The 20,679-nt window shown below is 54.5% G+C and overlaps 1 protein-coding gene across 1 annotated transcript in view; it reads left to right on the top strand.

The window, feature by feature from the left end:
• The first annotated feature begins 3,297 nt into the window (after positions 1-3,297).
• LOC112547122 (uncharacterized) overlaps positions 3,298-20,679 on the top strand; it is a 118,666-nt gene continuing 101,284 nt past the window's right edge. The window contains exons 1-6 of the mRNA XM_075923072.1: positions 3,298-3,486; positions 4,263-4,455; positions 7,223-7,314; positions 8,598-8,895; positions 17,402-17,562; positions 17,940-18,237. Coding sequence (XP_075779187.1) covers positions 7,230-7,314; positions 8,598-8,895; positions 17,402-17,562; positions 17,940-18,237 — 842 coding nt within the window. The 5' untranslated portion in view covers positions 3,298-3,486; positions 4,263-4,455; positions 7,223-7,229. The remainder of the gene's footprint in view (positions 3,487-4,262; positions 4,456-7,222; positions 7,315-8,597; positions 8,896-17,401; positions 17,563-17,939; positions 18,238-20,679) is intronic.

Genomic DNA, 20,679 nt, shown 5'->3' with positions numbered 1-20,679 from the left:
CACCTGGTCCACCTTATTCCTGTGTTGCCCGCTGGTAGCCCATAGGTATGAGTCACCACTTATTCTTTAGGTATGTCCTTGGCCCATTGAGTGCCATTGTCCCACAGGGCCTCGCTGATTAGCATGTCCATTAGCATGTCCATAGGCCGGGCTCTGCCCAATGCTCAACCACATGCAGGGAAATATTCAGTATCCATACAAGTACATGCTTATAATTGCACACACAGACATTATACACACACATGAACAGCGTACATAGGATTAACAGACAGTGAGCTTCTATTCAACACCCCACATGGCCCCCCTTTTATACCATTTTCTGGGGCCAACACCCCCACCTATGGGTGCAGCAGCGATCTGGCTGCTCCCCTCAAAATCCAGTAACGTGACAGTGCCCCCTACAAGGGACACCAGGCCAGGGCAGGCCAGTGCCCCATGGGTCTGGTCTGGGGTGAGTACACACACTGCCACACAAGGCAGAGCATATCGAGAAGCCTCGGGCCCAGCTGACACAAAGTTGTGTAAATAGCCGCAAAGCAGAGCCCCATAGTGAGCGTGTGAACGGGAGGGGGGTTACCCAAGTAGGCCAAACAGGCCCTAGTGTGTGGCCTGGCTGGAGTCCCGCACTGCATCTCCTGCGCATGGCTGTTCATGGCAGCTGTCTGTCTGTGGCTCCTACCAGCTGTGCGGGGTACTGCTGGGGTCCCCGCCAAGTATGCCAGGTGGTTCCTTCTAGAAGTGGCAGGTCTGGGACCAGGCATCAGATCTGGTGTTGTGCTTCCTGCCTCGTGGTATCCTTTGTGCACTGCCGTCGTTTTCTTGCAGCACTGCTGCTGATCTCCATCCCACTCTTTGCCCGTGTCCCTCCTGCAATGGTTGCTGGAGGTACATGTTCCTATAGCTGCTCCCTGCCAGCTGGAGAGCCAATTGCAAGTGGGGTTTATGGGTCGCTGTAGCCCACCAGAACTCATGGAGGGGCTCCTCCCCTCTGGGTCATGGGTGACCACTCCTCCTCATTCCATCCCTGCTCAGTCTGTCCTGGAGAATCAGCTATACTGGGCTCCGGCCTTGGGTCAGCCCAATCCACAGTCACTAAGTCTACAGGATTGGGCTTCTGGTTGGGCCAAGGCAACAGTTAATTGTACTGTGCCCTCATTGTGGATGGTCCTCAATAGTCCAGGGGCTCAGGTCTTCGGTGGGGCCGAGCCAACAGTGGACTCAGTGGTCATTAGCCAGGCTCTGGTTCGGGGCGGGGCAGCAAGCAAACAGTTCTACAATGATCCAGACGTGTTTTGTATGTTTCTTGTAACTGGTGGGGGATTTAAATCTCTGAGGCTCCAGTTAACTCAGCCTAAGGCTTTGGGAACTCGGAGTTTCTCTTGTCTGTATTTCTGTAGCATCCACAGAACTGTGGTATTTGAGTGGCATTGTCATGTGGAGTTTTAATCATTCGTTTTAGCTTTGTATGATGTAATATGCCTTGGTGGACCCTGCCGGCCACCTAGCACAAAAATCCATTGGTAGAGACGCATCAGATGTGTTATCGGTGTCTGTCACTGACGTTAAGGCAGGAACAGACCAGAAGAGCCCGTGGTACGCACTGTGCTCATCCTTTTGTCCTTAGAACATAAGATTTAATTATGTTTGGATTAGCTTTTTAGGGTGGAAAACTTCTATAATAATTAGCTCCTGGTCCTAGAATGTTCTGTGCGGACTTTATGAAAGAAACGATGTAATCCTCGTTTGTGCGAGCGAGGAATGCACGCATGGGGAAAGATAAGAGCAGAGGCCATTACAGCGTCCAGATGGCAAAGGAGGGGCCGGAAACTCAGGGTCACCAAGAGACTATCAAATGCACCCGCTGTACCTAATGAGTAACAAGGGGCAGATTGATGACCCCGAAGCGCCCCCGGAGTTTTAAAATAACAAAATCGCTTAGAGACCAGAATGTGCCAACACCCAGAAAAGGTCATCAAAATGCTAATGCAGCCATGATTCTGGGATGCATGAGCAGGAGTCTTGGAAACAAGAGCCGAGACGTCGCTCTTCCGCTCTACTCTGCGCTGATTACGTCTCAGTCAGGAGTAGTGTGTCCAGTTCTGGGCCCCACATTTCAGGAACGCTGGGGAGAAATTGGAGAAGATCCAGAGCAAAGCAACAAAAACAACGAAAGGTCTAGAAAACAGGAGCTAAAGGAATTGGGCTGGTTTAATTTTGAAAAGTGACAACTGAGAGGGGACATGAGAGCAGTTTTCAAGTATCTAAAAGGGTGTTTCGAAGAGGAGGAGGGAAAATTGTTCTCCTTGGCCTCTGAGGACAGGACAAGAAGCAATGGGCTTAAATTGCAGCAGGAGAGGTTTAGGTTGGACATTAGGTAAAACTTCCTGCCTGTCAGGGTGGTGAAACACTGGAATACACAGCAGGTTAGACAGGCATCTATCAGGGATGATCTAGACAGTGCTGGGTCCTGCCATGAGGGCAGGGGACTGGGCTCGATGACCTCTCGAGGTCCTGTCCAGTTCTAGGATTCCATGACAATGAAGGGACTCTTGAAATAACCCTTTGTTGCAAAGAAATTAATTACAATAGAGTTCAGCAAAACGTACAGACCAGCATAAGAAAACTCAGTACGGGACTTGGCCGACAGAACCTGGCTCCTCTGCTTGGGCCCAATCTACGTAGCTATTAGTGTCGTCCGAGTAGCACCCTGGTAACTATAACGGTGGCTGCAGGACATGCACATGGCTGTGCGAATACATTCAGATGCTGCTTTTTATGTTGTATTCTCAAACAGGGGGTATTGTCTTTCTTACCCGAAAAAAACCTCCCATGTGTCTCTTCTCACTCTGACACTGTGGGGACTGACCGGTTTCGATTGATTTCATTCTCTCTTTTGTGTCCCTGTAGAAGTGTGCAGATAATGGATGTGGACCCTAAGGTAGCCAAGTGACGTTGCAGAGAGTAAGTTGGACTTGTTACGGTTATTTCTGATGTTTCTTTCTCGTAAGATCTGTGTAAAGTTGGTACTTAAGTAAGTTGGTTGCGTTTGTTCTGTCTGGGACTAATATCTGTAGGGGATCGACCCTGTGCAATACTTGGGGGAGCAGCTGGGAGCAAAGCTCCGGCCAGCAGCAGGACCCACCAGTACTGACTGGAGGGGAGAGACAAAGACATCTGACAACTGGCCCGTTCTTTAGCGCAGGGACACAGCCGGGAAGGCTGAAAGGCAGGACAGTCCCTTTAAAAGTGGGACATTGAGTCACTGTTGGCAAACTTGACTTCGTTAGTCACTTCCTCATTGGTCCGTGTCCGTCGGCTTGCAAAGCAGTAACCAGTCACCGTGCCACCCACTGGGAACTGGATAAAAGCGGCTGGACACCCACAGACCGGCCCAAGACGGGATAACAAGGCTGTAGCGGTTGAAGCTCCTGGACAAGAACTGGAGTTTCTACCTGTCTCCCAAAGCCGGTGACGGCAGGTGCCCAGGTGAGCTGGTGAGTCCCTCTTCCCTTCTGCCCCAGCTGATCAGTGGACTTTTATACCTGCCTTTGCCTCCTGCCAGGCGAGGCCATGGCCCCTCTGACTTAAAGCCCTTCCAGAGACATTCCCTCGATACAGCGAGGGTGCGATTCACCCCAGTGCCATTGGCAAAAGAGCCAGACTCCGGCCGAGTCCTCAGACAAGGGTGGAAGTGGGGCTGGAAGGGTGATCGGGCATCTGCCCCAGGGAATTTCTCTGGAAATGAGGCAGATGCCCAAGGTACGGGCTTTGCTGGGCGGCTCCCCATGTTGTCTAGGAAGGGTTGTGAATCAAGCGCTGCTGACTCTCCAGTCTTCGGCCCAGGAGAAGTTGGCCGTGTGAGCACTTCTCTCCAGCTGGGTGTTCACCGAGCGGACCCTGTCAGGGTCTGGCTGAAACCCCATTTCATCAAGCCTCGGGCAGTGCCGCTTACATCCTGCTTGGGGACAGACACCACAGCTCAACTCTTTGTGATTCCTTGGAGGTGGTCTGCCTGCCCCCCATCACCGCTGGCTTGGATCCAATGGAGCCCCACTTCATGGAGTCCCCCCGGTGTCCCTCTTGCAGTAACACGAGGCAGCGTTTCAGCACAGCACAGGCACTAGCAGTCAGCTGGAACATGGCGCGGGGAATCCTTACGTTAGCAGAGAGAGGCAAAGGGAAAGCCTCGGAGCTTGCTGGCCAAGCCAGGGCTCCCTTGGGCCATGCTGCTGAAGGAACCATCCTGGTATCCCTTGTCTCAGTTCCAGGTGAGAGCCCCGGTTCCTACCTAGAGCATCTCATGCCCCAGCCTCTTGCTCCCTCCTGGGCCGCTCTCTGTCTGCTGAAGACCCTGCTGAGACCCACGTTCTAGCTGCGGGAGTTTCCTGCAGCCAGGTGTCAGCTGATCAGCGCGTGGAACGTTCCATTGTCTTTCCAAATCGCCCATTGATCGGGGTGAGGTTCAGTCAGTGCATTCGGGACCCTCTCACGCCACCCCAGAGAGGGGGACATCCCCTCCTGTCTCCTGCTCTGCCCCAACAGCAGCTTTTTAACCCGTTGTGCCCCCTGGGTAGCAATCCCTGGTTGAGTAAGTCCCTGCCGCGCATCTCCCGTGTAGAAACATTGCAGGCAATTCCTTCCTTGTCACACCATGTGGGACTGGTACTTTTATTAGAAAAAAAGAATGAAAAATGAGAGTTGTGGTGAGGCGAACCAGGCCGTAATGCAGAGTAAAATACTTGACAAATTTACGCTGCGCTGATTAGCCCTCAGCTGGAGTCTTGTGTCCAGTTCTGGGTGCCACATTTCAGCAAAGATGTGGAGAAATTGGAGAAGAGCAACAAAAATGATTGAAGGTCTAGAAAACATGACCTAGGAGGGAAAATAAGAACTGGGAAGCACTGGGTTTGTTTAGTCTGGAAAGAGAACACGGAGAGGGGACATGAGAACAGCTTTCAGGTACCTACAAATATTTTACAAGGAGGGAGAAAAATATTCTCCTTAGCCCCTGATGATAGGACAAGGAGCAAGGGGGCTACGTTTAGACTCCATCCCTCTGTCAACAGAGGGATGCCAATCAAGCACGTCGAAATTGCTAATGAAGCAGTGATTTAAATAGCCCGTGCCTCATTAGCATAAACGTGGCCACCGCTTTTTTTCGAAATGGAGTTTTTTCGAAAAAAAAAAAGGCAGTCTAGATGCAGATCTGTTGAAAAGAAAGCCTTTTTTGACAGATCCTGTAAATCGAGTTTTTTGAGGAATACAGGATCTGTCAAAAAAGGCGAAATCTACTCGCCAGGCCCACCCTGCGCATGCACCAGAACCGCATTGCACATGCGCGCGCCGCTGGTGAGCAGGGCGACTGGCTGAAATCTACTCGCCACGGGCAAGTAGATTCACGGATCTGTCGATCCCTGGGCATTAGGGTATGTCTACACTACCCCCCTAGTTCGAACTAGGGGGGTAATGTAGTCATACGGAGTTGCAAATGAAGCCCGGGATTTGAATTTCCCGGGCTTCATTTGCATAAAGCCGGCCGGCGCCATTTTTAAATGCCGGCTAGTTCGGACTGCGTGCCGTGCGGCTACACGCGGCACGAACTAGCTAGTTCGGATTAGGCTTCCTATTCCGAACTAGCTGTACTCCTCGTTCCAACCTAATCCGAACTAGCTAGTTCGTGCCGCGTGTAGCCGCGCGGCACGCAGTCCAAACTAGCCAGCATTTAAAAATGGCGCTGGCCGGCTTTATGCAAATGAAGCCTGGGAAATTCAAATCCCGGGCTTCATTTGCAACGCCGTATGACTACATTACCCCCCCTAGTTCGAACGAGGGGGGTAGTGTAGACATACCCTTAGATATATAAGGGCAACAAAAATGATGAGGGGTTTGGAATGGTTCCCATATGAAGAGAGATTAAAAGACTGGGATTTTTCAGCTTAGAAAAGAGGAGACTAAGGGGGGAATAGGACAGAGGTCTATATGGAAAAAGTGACTAAGGAAACTTTACTTATTCCCACAATATAAGAACCAGAAGTCACCAACTGAAATTACTAGGCGGCAGGTTTAAAACAAATTTATGATGCTACGATTGGATATTTAATCTGCTGGGTTTCCAGGGTTTGTTTGTTGCTTCATTACAAAACCTCGGAAATGTACTTGCCCTACATGACCACTGTGTGCTCTCAACTCCAACTATGGGAGCTGTATTCCTAATAGCAGGTGAATTTCCAGAGAAACTAGAAAGATTTGGCTAGAGAGTCTCAGCTTTAACTTTTCAATGCTCTTCGGTTGAGTGGTTCTGCCCAGCCCACGATTTGATGGGTGTACAAAACCTGATTGCCCCATGGGGAAGGCCCTGTGTGAAAGGATCTAGACACGCTGAGGCAGGTTCACTGGATGCGCCAAGTTATGTCCTCACGAGGCCAGTGGAAACGGGGAATGTGAGCGTGTAGTCAAGTAGATGAACCGATCAGACTGGGTTTATTGGTTAATCCTATTGGCTACTCGCGTTCCGCTGTCCCTGTTTCAGAGGCCAAAGGGGGGTGACGGGAGTCGGTGCCCATGGGGAACTGGCTTTTAAGCTGCCTCCCCAGAAGCATCAGATCCCATGGAGCTCTCTGGCCCCTCTCCCCCTTCCGCCCCTGTGCTGGTCCCTCTGGTAAACAGGGAGCAGCGTGGAGGGTGAGGGGAGCCGGTGGGAGCCAATACACGGGGGGAGCTGGCTTTTAAGCAGACTTTCCGGGCAGACCTGCTCCGCAGAGCCGTCTACACCCCTCTCCTCCTTCTGCCTCCCACAAAAGCAGAGGGGGGCAGGCAGGAGCCAGTGCTCGGGGGGAGCCAGCTCCCCACAGGTGGCGGGGGCTCCCCGGGAGTGGGGCCAGAAACACACTGCCTGCAGCCATCGAATCATCGTGGAATCACTACGTTTTGATACAGTCACACAATGATTAAATTAATCTACGTCAAACCTCCCTGGTGGAAACTCATCAGCAGACACAGTCACACACAGTGAGATGGAGCAGTGGGCAGAGGAGGGGGATAGATTGTCAGGCACCCTGGTTCCAGCCACAGCTTTGCCCCACACCCGCTTCAGGATCTTAGACAACTGGCTGCTCCCTGTGTCTCAGTTTCCTTCTTGGAAAAATCAGGCCCAGCCGTGGGTGGGAGGTGCCACCTGAACCGCGCCATGACCGTAGCTGATTTTGATCTCCTGTGTTGGCAGTGCGAGGATGGCGCTTCTCTGGTGCCTGTGGATGGTGATTGGGATCCTCGCAGAGCCTGGGGTCTCTCAGGACTGCACCCCAACGCCAGGGGGTAAGGAGCTGGCACAGTGACGTGCCCTGTTACGTTACACCCCAGTCCCTGCTGGGCCAACTTCTTTTTTAATTTTTTTTGGCAGGCTACTCCAAGATATTGGAAAGTGGTTAAGGGCTGCACTTCTGCACGGAGGCGGTGCAGGGTTTGGGACAGAGGCTGGGTGCAGAAGGGACAGGGACTGGGGTACAGGAGAGGGTATGGGGTCTCAGAGGGAGTTGAGGTGAAGTAGGGGGTTGTGACCTTGGGCAGGGGATTGGGGTGCTGGGTCCAGGAGGGAGTAGGGGTGCAGGAGTGAGTTTTGACTGGGGGGTGTAGCAAGGGGTGCAGGGTCTGGGAGGGCACTGTGATTGGGGGCGGTGTGCAGAGGAGTCGGGTGGTGACTTAGGGAAGAGGGAGGGTGATGACCTGGGGCAGGAGTTAGGAAGTGGGAGGGGCTGAGGTGCCGGAGGCAGGCTCTGGCTGGGAGTCACTTACCTCAGACGGCTCCTGGCCAGCAGCCCAACAGGGTCCCTGAGGGAGGCTCCGTCCTGCCGGAGCCCCAGGCACAGGGGTTCCCTCCATGCGCTGCTTAGGGCCGTGCGTCCCTGGGGGGCAAGGGACTTCGCATGTGCTCCCCCACCCCCAGGCCAATGTGCCGCACGCCCCTGGCTGGGAGGAAGCAGGGGAGATTTTGCACGTTCCCCTGCTCCAGGCCAATCCACTCCGCTGGGGGCAGGGGCGTGTGTGCGCATCGTGCACAGGGAACCGCCAGCCATTTTGAACCCCTGGCAGCTCCGTCTACGCGCTGCACAGTGGAGGGAGGGGCGGAGGCTTTTGTTCCGCTACCCCGTCCCCAAGCCAATTGGTACCCGGGTGCAGGGGAGCGCGTGTAGCCTCTTGCCCCCACCCCTGCTGCCAAGGCAGGCCATGGGCTGGATCAAATGGCTTGGTGGGACAGATCCAGCCTAATGAGACAGCAGAAACCCAGGGAGACTCTTCCCTTCCCACGGGTCATGGGGGCAAGGGCTGCAGCTGGCAGGGGCAGTTGGGGGAGTCTGCCTGTAAATATCCAGCCACATCCCTGCCATGGGGAGCAGCACCAGCGGGGTGCAGGAGGTGGTGGCTGAGAGAGGCTCTCTCTGGGCTGAGTCCCCAGCACCACCCTGCTGTCACTCCTAGCCCCATGGGCCCGGCTCCCACTGTGAGCCTGGCTCTCACGCAGCACCTGGTGTGTGGTCACTGGGAAGTGGCTCTGTCATGTGGTACAAGGAGCCCCCCGTCCTCTCACCCTCTGATTCCAGCTCAGAACTTGGCGTTCAGACGTCCGGCCACGCAGTCGTCGACGTTCGAGGACAACACTGGGCAAGCCGAGCCTGCAAGGGCCGTGGATGGAAAACGTGTCGGGTATTATGAACAAGGCTCCTGCAGCCACACCAGGTTCGACAGAGAGCCGTGGTGGACCGTGGACTTGGGCAGCCGGTATTATGTCTCCATGGTGATCGTGAAGAACAGGGAAGAGGAGTGTTGTGGGAGGAGACTGAAGGGGGCCCGGATCCACCTGGGAGACTCCCTGGATGACAACGGCAAGAACAACCCCATGTGAGTTTCTTCTCCATTGTCTGCTGTGGGTTGAGTCCTCCCAGCTGAGGCACGGGGGTCGGGTCTCATTGGCAGCCAGGCCCAGCACAGGGCCTGATCCCTCTAAGCTGCCTGAGGCGGAGAGTGCTTTGCAGGTGGGGCAGAGGCCTAGCCACAGCTGGGCCAGGGTGGGTGCAGCCCCACCCGCTTGGCTTCCCGGCCCAGGCAACTCTCAGCTGTAGGGTAAACAGAGTGCCACTGTCTTTCCCGAGTTGCTGGAGGTGCAGGACTCCCGTTCTGTCCCAGGGCTCATCCCCTCTTTGCCCCACCTCCACGGCCACTTTCCATTCCTGGCTCCCTGCTTCCTGCCCAGTTTTGCTCCTTTCCCTAGTTGTGCCCTTCCCCCCACCTCTTTCTGCCCCGGCTGCTCCTCATAGGGAGCAGGTGACTGTCTATAGGGGGAGGCTAGTCCTTGGTTCTGCCACTTCTGCCCCAGGATCTAGTCCTCCTCTTCCATTCCCTCCTCCTCTGGGGGCTCATCTAGACTACGCTAGAGTGTCGAAAGAGGATGTGCAAATTCCATGCATATCCTCTTTCGACACTAGCGTAGTCTGGATGAGCCCTGGAGGCTGGCACATCCCCACTGCGTCTGCTGGCCCCAGCGGCCTGAGTGCCCCCACCGGAGAGCCCTGGACAGGCACCATCTCCAGCCTCGCCAAGTCCCATATGGCAGGTCGTCTGGGGGCACCAGCCCCAGCCTGAGCCAGGAAGGTCGGGAAGGGTTGGGAGCTCAGGCCCTCCTGGGGACATTGCACGGACAGGGCAACGCCAGGCTGACTGGGGAGGCTCAGAGTCCTCCCCCCCCCCCCGATAATACTCACTCCCCACCGTCCTCCAGCTGCCCTCCAGCACCCCCTGCATGCCGCAGAAGAGCTGAGAGCAGAGGGCGGGGGGGGATGCAGATGGTCGGGGAGGCGTCTGGGGGTGCTGAGCACTCACTGTATTTTCACTCCTCTTGTGCCTGCTGAGCAGCAAGGGGCAGGTGGAAGTGGGGAGGGAGCTGCCCTCCTCCCTACTGCCTCCTTTGTGCACCTCCCAGCATTGCCCCCCCACCTGAAGGTCAGGCCCCGCCCAGATTTCCCCTCCTAGCTGCGCCCCGGCAGTGGTGATCTGAGCTCTGGGCGGGAAGGGAATTGCATGGCACTGAGCACAGCGCCCCCTGCTGGGCCGTGCAGGGTGGAGCCGTCGCTCTCCAGCCCCTGTGTGTTCTGTCTCTGCCCTCACCGCCGTTCTCCTGAATCCTCGCACCCGGGTCCCCGGGAACTGATGTTTCTGGCTCCAGAGACTCCTGAGGCCTGGAGGGACCTTCCCCACCCCCTGGTGTGAGCTGCCGTGTGACACGGGCCAGGGACCCTCACGCAGTGATTCTGTGCTGAGCCCGCAATCTCTGTGAGCTCCAGCGTGTCTGTTCGACAGGTGTCCGGCCTTGACCGAAGGGCTCCAGGGGAGGAGAATCCACCATGTCCCCCCGCAATTAGTGTTAGGGGAACAGCCCTTGCTGATAGCAATGTGAACCTGGGTAGTTCTTGGTGTGCTTGCTCATACGTGTTCCAGTTAAGTTGCATACGCACCGCATGCACGACTACCGGAAGTTTTTCCCTAGCTGCGACCCTTGGGCTGGCTGTGAAGCTCCCTGAAACGGCGCTGGTGCTGCACACTGTATATGGCCCTGCCGACCCAAGCACCCCTCAGTTCCTTCCTACCGCCATCGACGGCTGTTGGAGCTCGTGGCTCTCTTGCTTTGCAAGTCCCTCGTATCCCTCACGCAACCAGCTCTGTGCTGGGTGTCCGGTTAGATTAGTAGTTGTTCAGTTAGTGTTGGTGTTCACAGCTGGAGGTGAAGGGGACTTTCCCTTCTAGCCCATGTTCTCTTCGGGGCCCAAGGCAGGCCAAGGTCCCAAGACTTCAAGGTGCCAGGGTGCTGAGAGTTGTCAGATGTCATTGCGGCGCCGTTGGCCATTATCTTTGAAAACCCGTGGAGATCGGGAGAGGTCCTGGATGACTGGAAAAAGGTAAATGTAGGGCCCATCTTTAAAAAGGGAAGAAGGACGATACAGGGAACTACAGACCAGTCAGCCTCACCTCAGTCCCCGGAAACATCATGGAGGGGATCCTCAAGGAATCCATTTGGAAGCACTTGGAAGAGGGGAAAGTGATCAGGAATAGTCAACATGGATTCACCAAGGGCAAGTCGTGCCTGACCAATCTGATTAGCTTCTATGATGAGGTAACTGGCTCTGTGGACATGGGGAAGGCAGTGGACGTGATATACCTCAACCTTAGCAAAGCTTTTGATACGTCTCCGACGGTATTCTTGGCAGCAAGATAAGGAAGTATGGATTGAATAAATGGACTGCAAGGGGAATAATCACTTCCCTAAATCTGTTGGGAAGTGCACCTCCTAATGCACCCAATACGCCGTTAGCCTTCTTGGCTACAAGGGCACCTTGTGGACTCCTATCCAGCTTCTCATCCACTGTAACCCCCAGGTCCTTGTCTGCTGAACTGCTACTTAGCCAGTTGGTCCCCAAATGATTCAGGACCTGGAGCACATGACCAATGAGGAGAGGCTGGGGAATTTGGGCATGTTTAGTCTGCAGAAGAGAAAAGTGAGGGAGGATTTGAGAGCAGCCTTCAGCTACCCAAAGGGGGGTTGTGATGGGGTGGACAAAGCCTGAGCTCCCTACTGGAGTCCCCCCCCTGCAAGCCACACAGAGGGGCGGGCAAAAGAAGCTTGATTTCCGGCCTCTTACTGGATGCTGCCTCACCCGTACACAGGTGAGTAGAGACTGTAAGACTCCCCTCAGCCACCAAAGGATGCTTGTCTGAAGGGTGGAACCCTTTACAGGGGTTCCAAAGAGGCTGGCGAGAGGCTGTTCTCAGTAGTGACGGATGCAGAACAAGGAGCAATGGTCTCAAGTTACACAAGGGAAGATCTAGGTTGGATAGTAGGAAAAATGATTTCCGTAGGAGGGTGATGAAGGTTAGAGAAGAGGAGTCCTGACTTGATAACGCCCTGGCTGGGATGGCTTAGTTGGGGTTGGTCCTTCTTTGGGCAGGGGGCTGGACTTGATGATCTCCGGAGTCTTTTCCAGTCCTAGGATTCTGTGATTCTATGATTCAGACCCTGCAGGTCTTGCCTTAAATGACCCTCCTCCCTGCAACGAATTGTGTCTCCGGTGCCTGGGGAAAGGCCACTGGATGGACAAGTGAGATCTGCAAGGCCTTCAGGCCCTGCACCAGAAAGGAGTGGGACTTTTGCTTGAAGCAGCTCCTCATGGAATCTGCTTTGAGATCTCAGATGGAGAATCCGGTGCCAAGTGCTTCAGTGCACAACACGCCTCCTTTGGATCCAGGAGTGGCAGTAAAAAGGAAACCCCTTGGTACCACTGCTCCCCTGCGGCATCCACCTGGCGCTACTCTCACTCCCCGGCACAGCCTTCCTAAGCGGCCAGGTCCTCAGCGTTGGCGTGTCCATCACCGGCCGCTCCCTCTGTACCTGTGGTGTTGGCAGCCCCTTAGTGTTCCTGGACACACGGCACCGAACCACCCTGCCCTTCCTATGCACCAAGTCCCATCCTCTTGTCTCCGAGGGGTGAACCATTGGCGATGGGCCTGTCCTTCCCACAGGACACCTTCGAGGCCATACGAGGCCTCAACGAGATGACGCAGTCCCCATGGTGGGACAAGGCCTTCACTTCCCAGCAGCCTTCACGGGGGAATCTGGCCTTGATAGACCCACCAATTCCAGCCCCTGCCTGACTTGCCGCATCAGTCACACTTGCGGCATTGCTCTCGCAGCCGGTCCCCTTGGAGCCGTTCTCCCTCCAGGGCTGCTTTGGAGAGCAGATCTTGTCAGCTTCACGGTCTTCGTAACTCTCCGGCCATTCCCATGGATGACATCAAGAGGACTCACAGTGCCACTCGAGTTCTGCCTTGTCCAGGAATTGTCGATGTTCCTCTTCATCTTGGTACCGTTTTCCAGCACAGAGGGGATTTCCCAGAACTGTACCGAGGTCTGGCATCGCTCTGCAGAGTACGGACCTTCATCCCATTGCCGCTATTTGGAGTGTGCATCTTCGCCCCGGCACCGGCCTTCAACACAGTATTCTCAGCGCTGGTCCCACTCGCCATGTTGGTCTTTTTCTTCGTGCCACTCCAGGTTCTTGCCAAGGGGGTGCAGTAGGAATACTTTGTCACCTACCTTTTCACCCACCGTCTGCTAAATTCCCTGGTCTTGGAGGTGGTGGATGAAATGGGGTGTCAGAGTCATCAGACCCGAGCGCCCAAATGCAAACATGTGAAGCACCTTGACTTGTTTGGCCGTAAGGTCCACTCCACGAAGGGGTTAGTACTCTGGATAGCGAACCAGCTAGCTCTCCTGAGTCAATACACATATAAACCATGGGCCTCCCTCTGGAAGTATAAGGACTCCCTGCCACAGGACTCCAGGCATGAGGATGGAGCACCGATGCTGCCGGATCCTTCCTTGGCTTTCCTCCACTGTTTGTCCCATTTTCACTGTGCCCGAGAGTCCATCACTTTGGGCCACTGAGTCCTTCAGACAATGGAAGAGGGCTACTCAACCCCACTGAGTTCTCACGTGCCATCCCACCCCTCACCCTGCTCATCCCTCTTCAGGGACCCTTCTCAGGAGAAATTTCTACTTCAGGAAGTGCACACTCACCGGGACTTGGGCACAGTGAAAGAGGGTCCTTAGGATTTCAGGGACAAGGGCTTTTACTCCTGTTGATAGAATCATAGAGCTGGAAGAGACCTCAGGAGATCACTGAGTCCAGCGCCCTGCCCAGAGCAACCCCAACTCAATCATCCCAGCCAGGGCTCTAACAATCTGGGACTGAAACACCTCTAAGGACGGAGAGTCCACTCCCTCCCAAGGGAACACATCCCAGTGCTTCACCTAGTAACATTGTTTTTCCTAATATCTAACCTAGACATCACCCATTGAAAGTATAACAACTTGTTCTGCCATCGGCCACAACTGAGAACAGCCTCCCTCCATCCCCTTTGGAACTCCCTTCAGGAAGTTGAAGGCTGCTCTCAAATCCCCCCTACCTCTTCTCTTCTGTAGACTAAATAAGCCCAAATCCCTTGGCCTCTCCTCATAAATCATGGGCCCCAGGACTTAATCATTTTTGTTGCTCTCTGCTGGACTTTCTCCAATGCGTCCACATCCTTTCTGTAATGGGGGACCCAGAACTGGATGGAATATGACAGATGTGGCCTCACCAGTGCAGAATAAAGGGGAATAATCACTGCTCTGAATCTGCTGGCAATGCGTCTCCTAATGCACCTAATATGCCATTAGCCTTCTTGGCTACAAGGGTGTGTCTTTTACTCATCTCCAGCTTCTAATCCAATGTAACCCCCAGGTCCTTTTCTGCTGAACTGCTACTTAGCCAGTCAGTCCCCAGCCTGTACCAATGCTTGGGATTCTACCAACCCAAGGGGCAGGACTCTGCATTTGTCCTTGTTGAACCTCATCAGGTTTCTTTTGGCCCAGTCTTCCAATTTGTCTAGGTCACTCTGGACCTTATCTCTGCCCTCCAACATACAGCATTCTGTTCAGCATTCCCATCCACACTCCACAACCTATGATGTCTCTGGTCATGGATGTATCTGCTCTGGATTGTGGTATTCACCTTGGGGATCTCACCACTAAAGTGATGTGGTAGGAGGAGGAGTTGTCCTTCTTTGTCAATGTGCATGAGCTTCAGGAAGTCCGACTTTCATGTCTGCTCCCCCCACCTTTGGGGTAACTCCATGATAGTCATCATGGACAACAGGACCACCATGTATTATATCAATACGGCGGAGCCAGGTCATCCCCCGCCCCCTTTGTACCAAAGCCCATTGTCTGTGGGACTTGCGTATAGCCCACATTCACCTGGAGGCGTCCTACTTTCTAGGGGTTCAAAATCAGCTGGTGGACCATCTCAGCCAATGTTTCCTGGCTCACAAGTGATTGGTTCATTCAGATTTCCTTCACACTGTTCCCCAAGCATGGGGGTTGCCCCAGGTAGAGAAGAGATCTGTCTGGGGAAATCAGAAACACCCACGGTTCTGCTCGTTCTGGGGCCTCAGACCAGGGTCCCTAGCGGACGCATTCCTGATCCTATAGTGGACGTCCTGCTGCATGCCCTTCCCCCATTTCTGCTGGTCCACGCGGTGCTCCCCAGTCTCCACAAGGACAGGTTGGTTGTCATTCTGACACCTCAGCTCTGGTTCCCCACCCTTGTGGACCTATCTATTCAACCGCCCGTTCCACTGCCCCTGCTCCCAGACCACATCACTCACGACCATGGTCATCTCCACCACCTGGACTTGTGCTGTCTCCATCTCACAGCCCGGTGGCTCCATGGCTGAACCTCCCCTCCCCCGAGCTGGCCTGCCCTAAGCTGGTTCATCCAGTTCTTATGAGCAGTAGGAAGCCTTCCACTTGGCTCACATATCTGATAAGATGGAAGCACTTCGCCTGTTGCTGACGCCAGCATAACCTGGTGTCCTCGTCAGCCTCTGTTCCCCAGGGTTGGAGTGCCTGATATTCTTGAAACATCAGCTACACCTCCTCACTGAAGGTTCTCCTGGCAGCTAGTTTGGCCTTTCATCCAGGTGAGGCTGGTCACCCCGTCTTCTCGAGTCCCCTGGTTGTCGCGCTCTTTCTCTTGGGTACGGATAGCCTCTGCCTGCTGGTCTGGTGCCCGGTTTCTACTTGGGATCTCAACTTGGTCCTTTTGACACTCATGGATCCCGCTTTCAGCCTTTAGCAAGGTGTTTCTTTCTTTACCTTTCATGGAAAGTGTCTTTCCTTGTCGCCATCCCCTCCAATAGACGGGCATCGGAACTCTGCATCGCCACGTCAGAACCTCCGCACGCTGTGTTCCATAAAGACCAGGTTCAGCGTTGCTCTCACCCAGCTTGTCTCCTGGAAGTGTCTCTACCTTCCACACAGGTCAGGACATTTTTCTGCGAGTTTTCCTTCCCAAACATCACCAGAGTCTGCAGGAGACACGGCTGCACTCTTTGGAAGTCAGGTGAGCACTCACATTGTACATCAACAGAACTAAGCCATCATGTAACTCCTCATAGCAGTTCGTAGCAGCACCAGACTGGATGAAGGGGCTATCAATCTCATGGCAGACCCTCCTTTCTCACTGATGGAGTAGCCAGCAACAAGGAAGTGGGGGGTGATGGGGCTGGCAGGGTCATGTACAGTGCAGCACGCTGGCATCGCTCCGGGGAGCTCCACAGCCGACCCAACGAAGCCAGTATGGAAAAGCGTTCCGGCAGTTGTGCGCATAGCGCAGGCACACCGCGCTGGAACAGACGGGAGCAACACGTCTCAAAGAACAACTATTACAAAGGCAAGTCACCATTTTTTCCTATCGGAATGGGGCTGTGGTGGGGACTGCTGGGCTGGCTGTGTCCATTTCCCCCCTTGCAGATTCACAGACAGGCAGGGCAGGAATCCACCCCCAGGGGCCATCCCTTCCATCCCCCCCATGCTGAGACAGGACCAAGTCACCCTAGACCAGAGCGCAAAGCACGGTAGCTGCTCTCCAGAGCCGCATGGCGTTACCGTGTGATCGGGAGCACCTGCCACTGTCTGGGGAGGGATTTCTGCGGGGAGCAGCTCCCCCTTAGGGGCTTGGGACTCGTAGCTCCCCCCTTTGGAGCCTCTTCCCTCCCGGATCCCTCTCCTAGGTTGATTTTCCTGGGGTGCTCCCTGAGCAGCTGTCCTGAGCCCTGCAGTGCTAGGAGCTTCCTCTGTGATCGGTGCGTGCGACTGAGCCCCACAGCCCTGCCCTAGTGCCAGGAGCCACCTAGCTAATTGGCAGCTCCCAGTCACTCAGGGAATTAACTGCACCCGGTGGAGCTGAGTTGGCCCCTTCGCCTTAGGGGAGCCTGTCGCGAGGAGACTGGGTGCCCTACCTCCTGAGGGGCCTGCTGCCCTGTGACCACCCTGTGGCCTGTCGGAAGACTGTTATCCTGCCCCCATCAGCCTTCTCCTCCTGACTACACCTGCCCAGGTCTTTCAGCCTGTGCCCTGAGGCAGCTTGTCATTTCAGTTGCTGCCCATTAGCGTCTCTCCCAATTTCCACATCTTTTCTTGAAGTGCGGGGTGGGAAGCAGGACACGGTGCTCCAGCTGAGCCCTCCCCAGGGCCAAGTAAAGTGGGTCAGTTACTGCCCACGTCTTACACACAACTCTGCCCTGACGACATCCCCGAGTGACGTTTGCCCCGGGCTGCTGACAGGGGGCCCAGGAAGGCAACTGCCCCGGGGCCTAGCGATAGAAAAGGGCTCGGCCATTGCTGCCACTACTGTGGTTCGGGAGTAGCTGGGCCAGTCTCACCGTAAGTGCCGTAGGGTCCATTTAACCAGGCGTTGTGGGTTTGGATGTTTCCATCTTGTTTTGGCTTCTTGGCGTCTGCACTTTCCTTTAGCTGCGGGACCATCACCGACCCCACTGCCGGATCCCTCAGCACCATCTGCTGCAACAGGCTGGAGGGCCGCTACGTCACCATCGTCATCCCGGGCAGGGAGGAGTTTCTGACCCTGTGTGAGGTCGAGGTTCTATCTCAGGGCTGTATCCCACCACTAGGGGGTAAGGAGCTAGAGCAATGTGAATGGAGACCTGTTCCCTTTCATGCTTTACCCCAGTCCCTTCTGTGACAGCTGCTGCCTAGCGAGACAGCAGAAACCCTGGGAGCATCGTCCCTTCCCACTGCTCCCCTGGGTGTGGGCTGCAGCTGGCAGGGGTAGGTGGGAGGGGCTGCATGTGAACATCAGCACCACCCTGCTGTCATTCCTGTCCTTAGGGCCCAAGTTCCTACTGTGAACCTGGCTCGCACATGGTGCCTGGTTTGTGTGTCATCATCAGGAAACCGCTCTGGTCTGTGTGGGAGAAAGGGCTTCTAGAGGCCCCTCCTCCCCCGGCAACGGGCACGTCCCACCTCCCCTCCTCTCACCCTCTGATTCCAGCTCAGAACTTGGCGCTGGGACGTCCGGCCAATCAGTCGTCCACGCACGAAGACGTCACTGGCCGAGCCGAGCCTGGCAGGGCCGTGGATGGAAACAGTGAAGGGCGTTATGACCAAGGCTCCTGCAGCCACACCCGCTTCGACACAGAGCCCTGGTGGACCGTGGACTTGGGCAGTCAGTATTCCGTCTCCGTGGTGATCGTGAAGAACAGGGGAGACGAGTGCTGTGGGGAGAGACTCAAGGGGGCCCAGATCCGCGTGGGAGACTCCCTGGCCAATCATGGCAAGGACAACCCCCTGTGAGTCGCTTTCTCACTGTCTGCAGTGAGCTGAGTTCTCCCAGCTCAGACTCAAAGCTTGGGGTTCATTGCCAGTCAGGGCCATGGTGCGGCCTCTTCCCCTCCGAACTGCCTGGTGCTGAGTGCTTTGCAGGGGTGCAGGGTGTGATCGTCCGGATCTGGGCACTACTGAGGGTCCACTCAGGGCGCACTGCTCAAAAGCAGGGCTGCTTACAGCCCCAGACTGGACACCTTCCCAAACAGGCCACACACCAGTCACACCGAGCGCTTCAGCTGCCAATCTGGCCAGTAGGAAGCCTCATGAGCAAACCCCCTCAGATACCCCAGCTCTCTCTGTGCCACAGTCAGCTCCGGGCCTTATCCATAGGTAAGGGGTGATAGAACCCACTCTCAGCTACCCTGTACGGGTTCTCCTGGTCCCAAAGAACCAGCCACAAATTCCCAGGCAATTTACACTTTTTCTTACCCACAAGAGCACGGTGGGCCAATCCTTTAGGCTACGTCTAGACTGGCATGATTTTCTGAAAATGCTTTTAACGGAAAAGTTTTCCGTTAAAAGCATTTTCGGAAAAGCACGTTTAGATTGGCAGGACGCTTTTCCGCAAAAGCACTTTTTGCGGAAAAGCGTCCGTGGCCAATCTAGACGCGGTTTTCTGCAAAAAAGCCCCAATCGCCATTTTCACGATCGGGGCTTTTTTGCGGAAAACAGTACTGTGCTGTCTACACTGGCCCTTTTGCGCAAAAGTCTTTCGGAAAAAGACTTTTGCCCGAACGGGAGCAGCATAGTATTTCCAGAAAAGCACTGACGATCTTACATGAGATTGTCAGTGCTTTTCCGGAAATTCAAGCGGCCAGTGTAGACAGTTGGCAAGTTTTTCCGCAAAATCAGATGATTTTGTGGAAAAACTTACCAGTCTAGACACAGCCCTTGAGTCTAAAGGTTTATTTAAAAACAAAGAAAGAAAAAGTATGAGAGGAGTGAGGTTGTTAAGGAAAATATATTCCATGCACCAGTCACCAAGTTCTGGATGTGGCTCTCAGCAGAGATGTTACAAATTGCTGGCTTAAAATTCTCTCGTGTACATGCTATGTCAGGACGGGGCGACAATCCTTCCCGTCTCTCTGTTCCTCGCAAGGCTGCATGTGGGATCAGGAGCAGAATTGAAGACCAAGATGGAGTCTGCCACATGGCACTTTATATCCATTCCTGGTACCTTCCAAGCCTGGGAGAGGTACAGCCCCACCTGTTTGGCTTACAAACACACCCCAAATCGGAGCTGTAGTATGAGTGGGGGGCACCATCTTTTTGAGTTGCCAGGGTAGCATGACGCCCCTTCCACCGTATGGCTCATCCCCTCTTTGACTTCACCCCTGCCTGCTGCCTTCCTTTCCTGCCCCATTTCTCCCCTTTCCCTGGACAGGTACCCCCCTCCCCCAACTTTCTACCCCAATCCTCCTAATGGGAAGCAAGTGAAGTGGCTTTTGGGGAGGCTAGCCCCAGGCTCCTCCCCTTCTCCCTGTGGTCCCCCTTCTCTCAATCCCCTCCCCAGATGCCCAGAGCACCCCAACCTCATCTGCCAGCCTCAATGCCTCCAATCCCGGAGTCCTGGGCAGCCAGCAGCCACAGCCTCCCCAAGTCACATAGAATCATAGAATAATAGGACTGGAAGGGACCTCGAGAGTCATCGAGTCCAGTCCCCTGCCCTCACGGCAGGACCAAATACTGTCTAGACCATCCTGATAGACATTTATCTACCCTGCTCTTAAATATCTCCAGAGTTGGAGATTCCACAACCTCCCTGGGCAATTTATTCCAGTCTTTAACCACCCTGACAGGAACTTTTTCCTAATGTCCAACCTAAACCTCCCTTGCTGCAGTTTAAGCCCATTGCTTCTTGTTCTATCCTCAGAGGCCAGGAAGAACAATTTTTCTCCCTCCTCCTTGGGACACCCTTTTAGATACCTGAAAATCGCTGTCATGTCCCCTCTCAATCTTCTCTTTTCCAAACTAAACAAGCCCGATTCCTTCAGCCTTGCCTCATAGCTCATGTTCTCTAGACCTTTAATCATTCTTGTTGCTCTTCTCTGGACCTTCTCCAATTTCTCCACGTCTTTCTTGAAATGCGGTGCCCAGAACTAGACACAATACTCCAACTGAGGCCTAACCAGCGCAGAGCAGAGCGGAAGAATGACTCCTCGTGTCTTGCTCACAACACACCTGTTAATGCAGCCCAGAATCATGTTGGCTTTTTTGCAACAGTGTCACACTGACTCATATTTAGTTTGCGGTCCACTATACCCCCTAGATCCCTTTCTGCCATACTCCTTCCCAGACAGCCGCTTCCCATTCTGTATGTGTGAACTGATTGTTCCTTCCTAAGTGGAGCACTTTGCATTTGTCCTCATTAATCTTCAACCTGTTTAGCTCAGACCATTTCTCCA

The sequence above is a fragment of the Pelodiscus sinensis genome, chromosome 2, assembly GCF_049634645.1.
Source record: "Pelodiscus sinensis isolate JC-2024 chromosome 2, ASM4963464v1, whole genome shotgun sequence".
Classification (NCBI taxonomy): domain Eukaryota; kingdom Metazoa; phylum Chordata; order Testudines; family Trionychidae; genus Pelodiscus; species Pelodiscus sinensis.
Note: the sequence above shows the minus strand (reverse complement) of the source record. Positions and strands in the feature narration are given on the sequence as shown.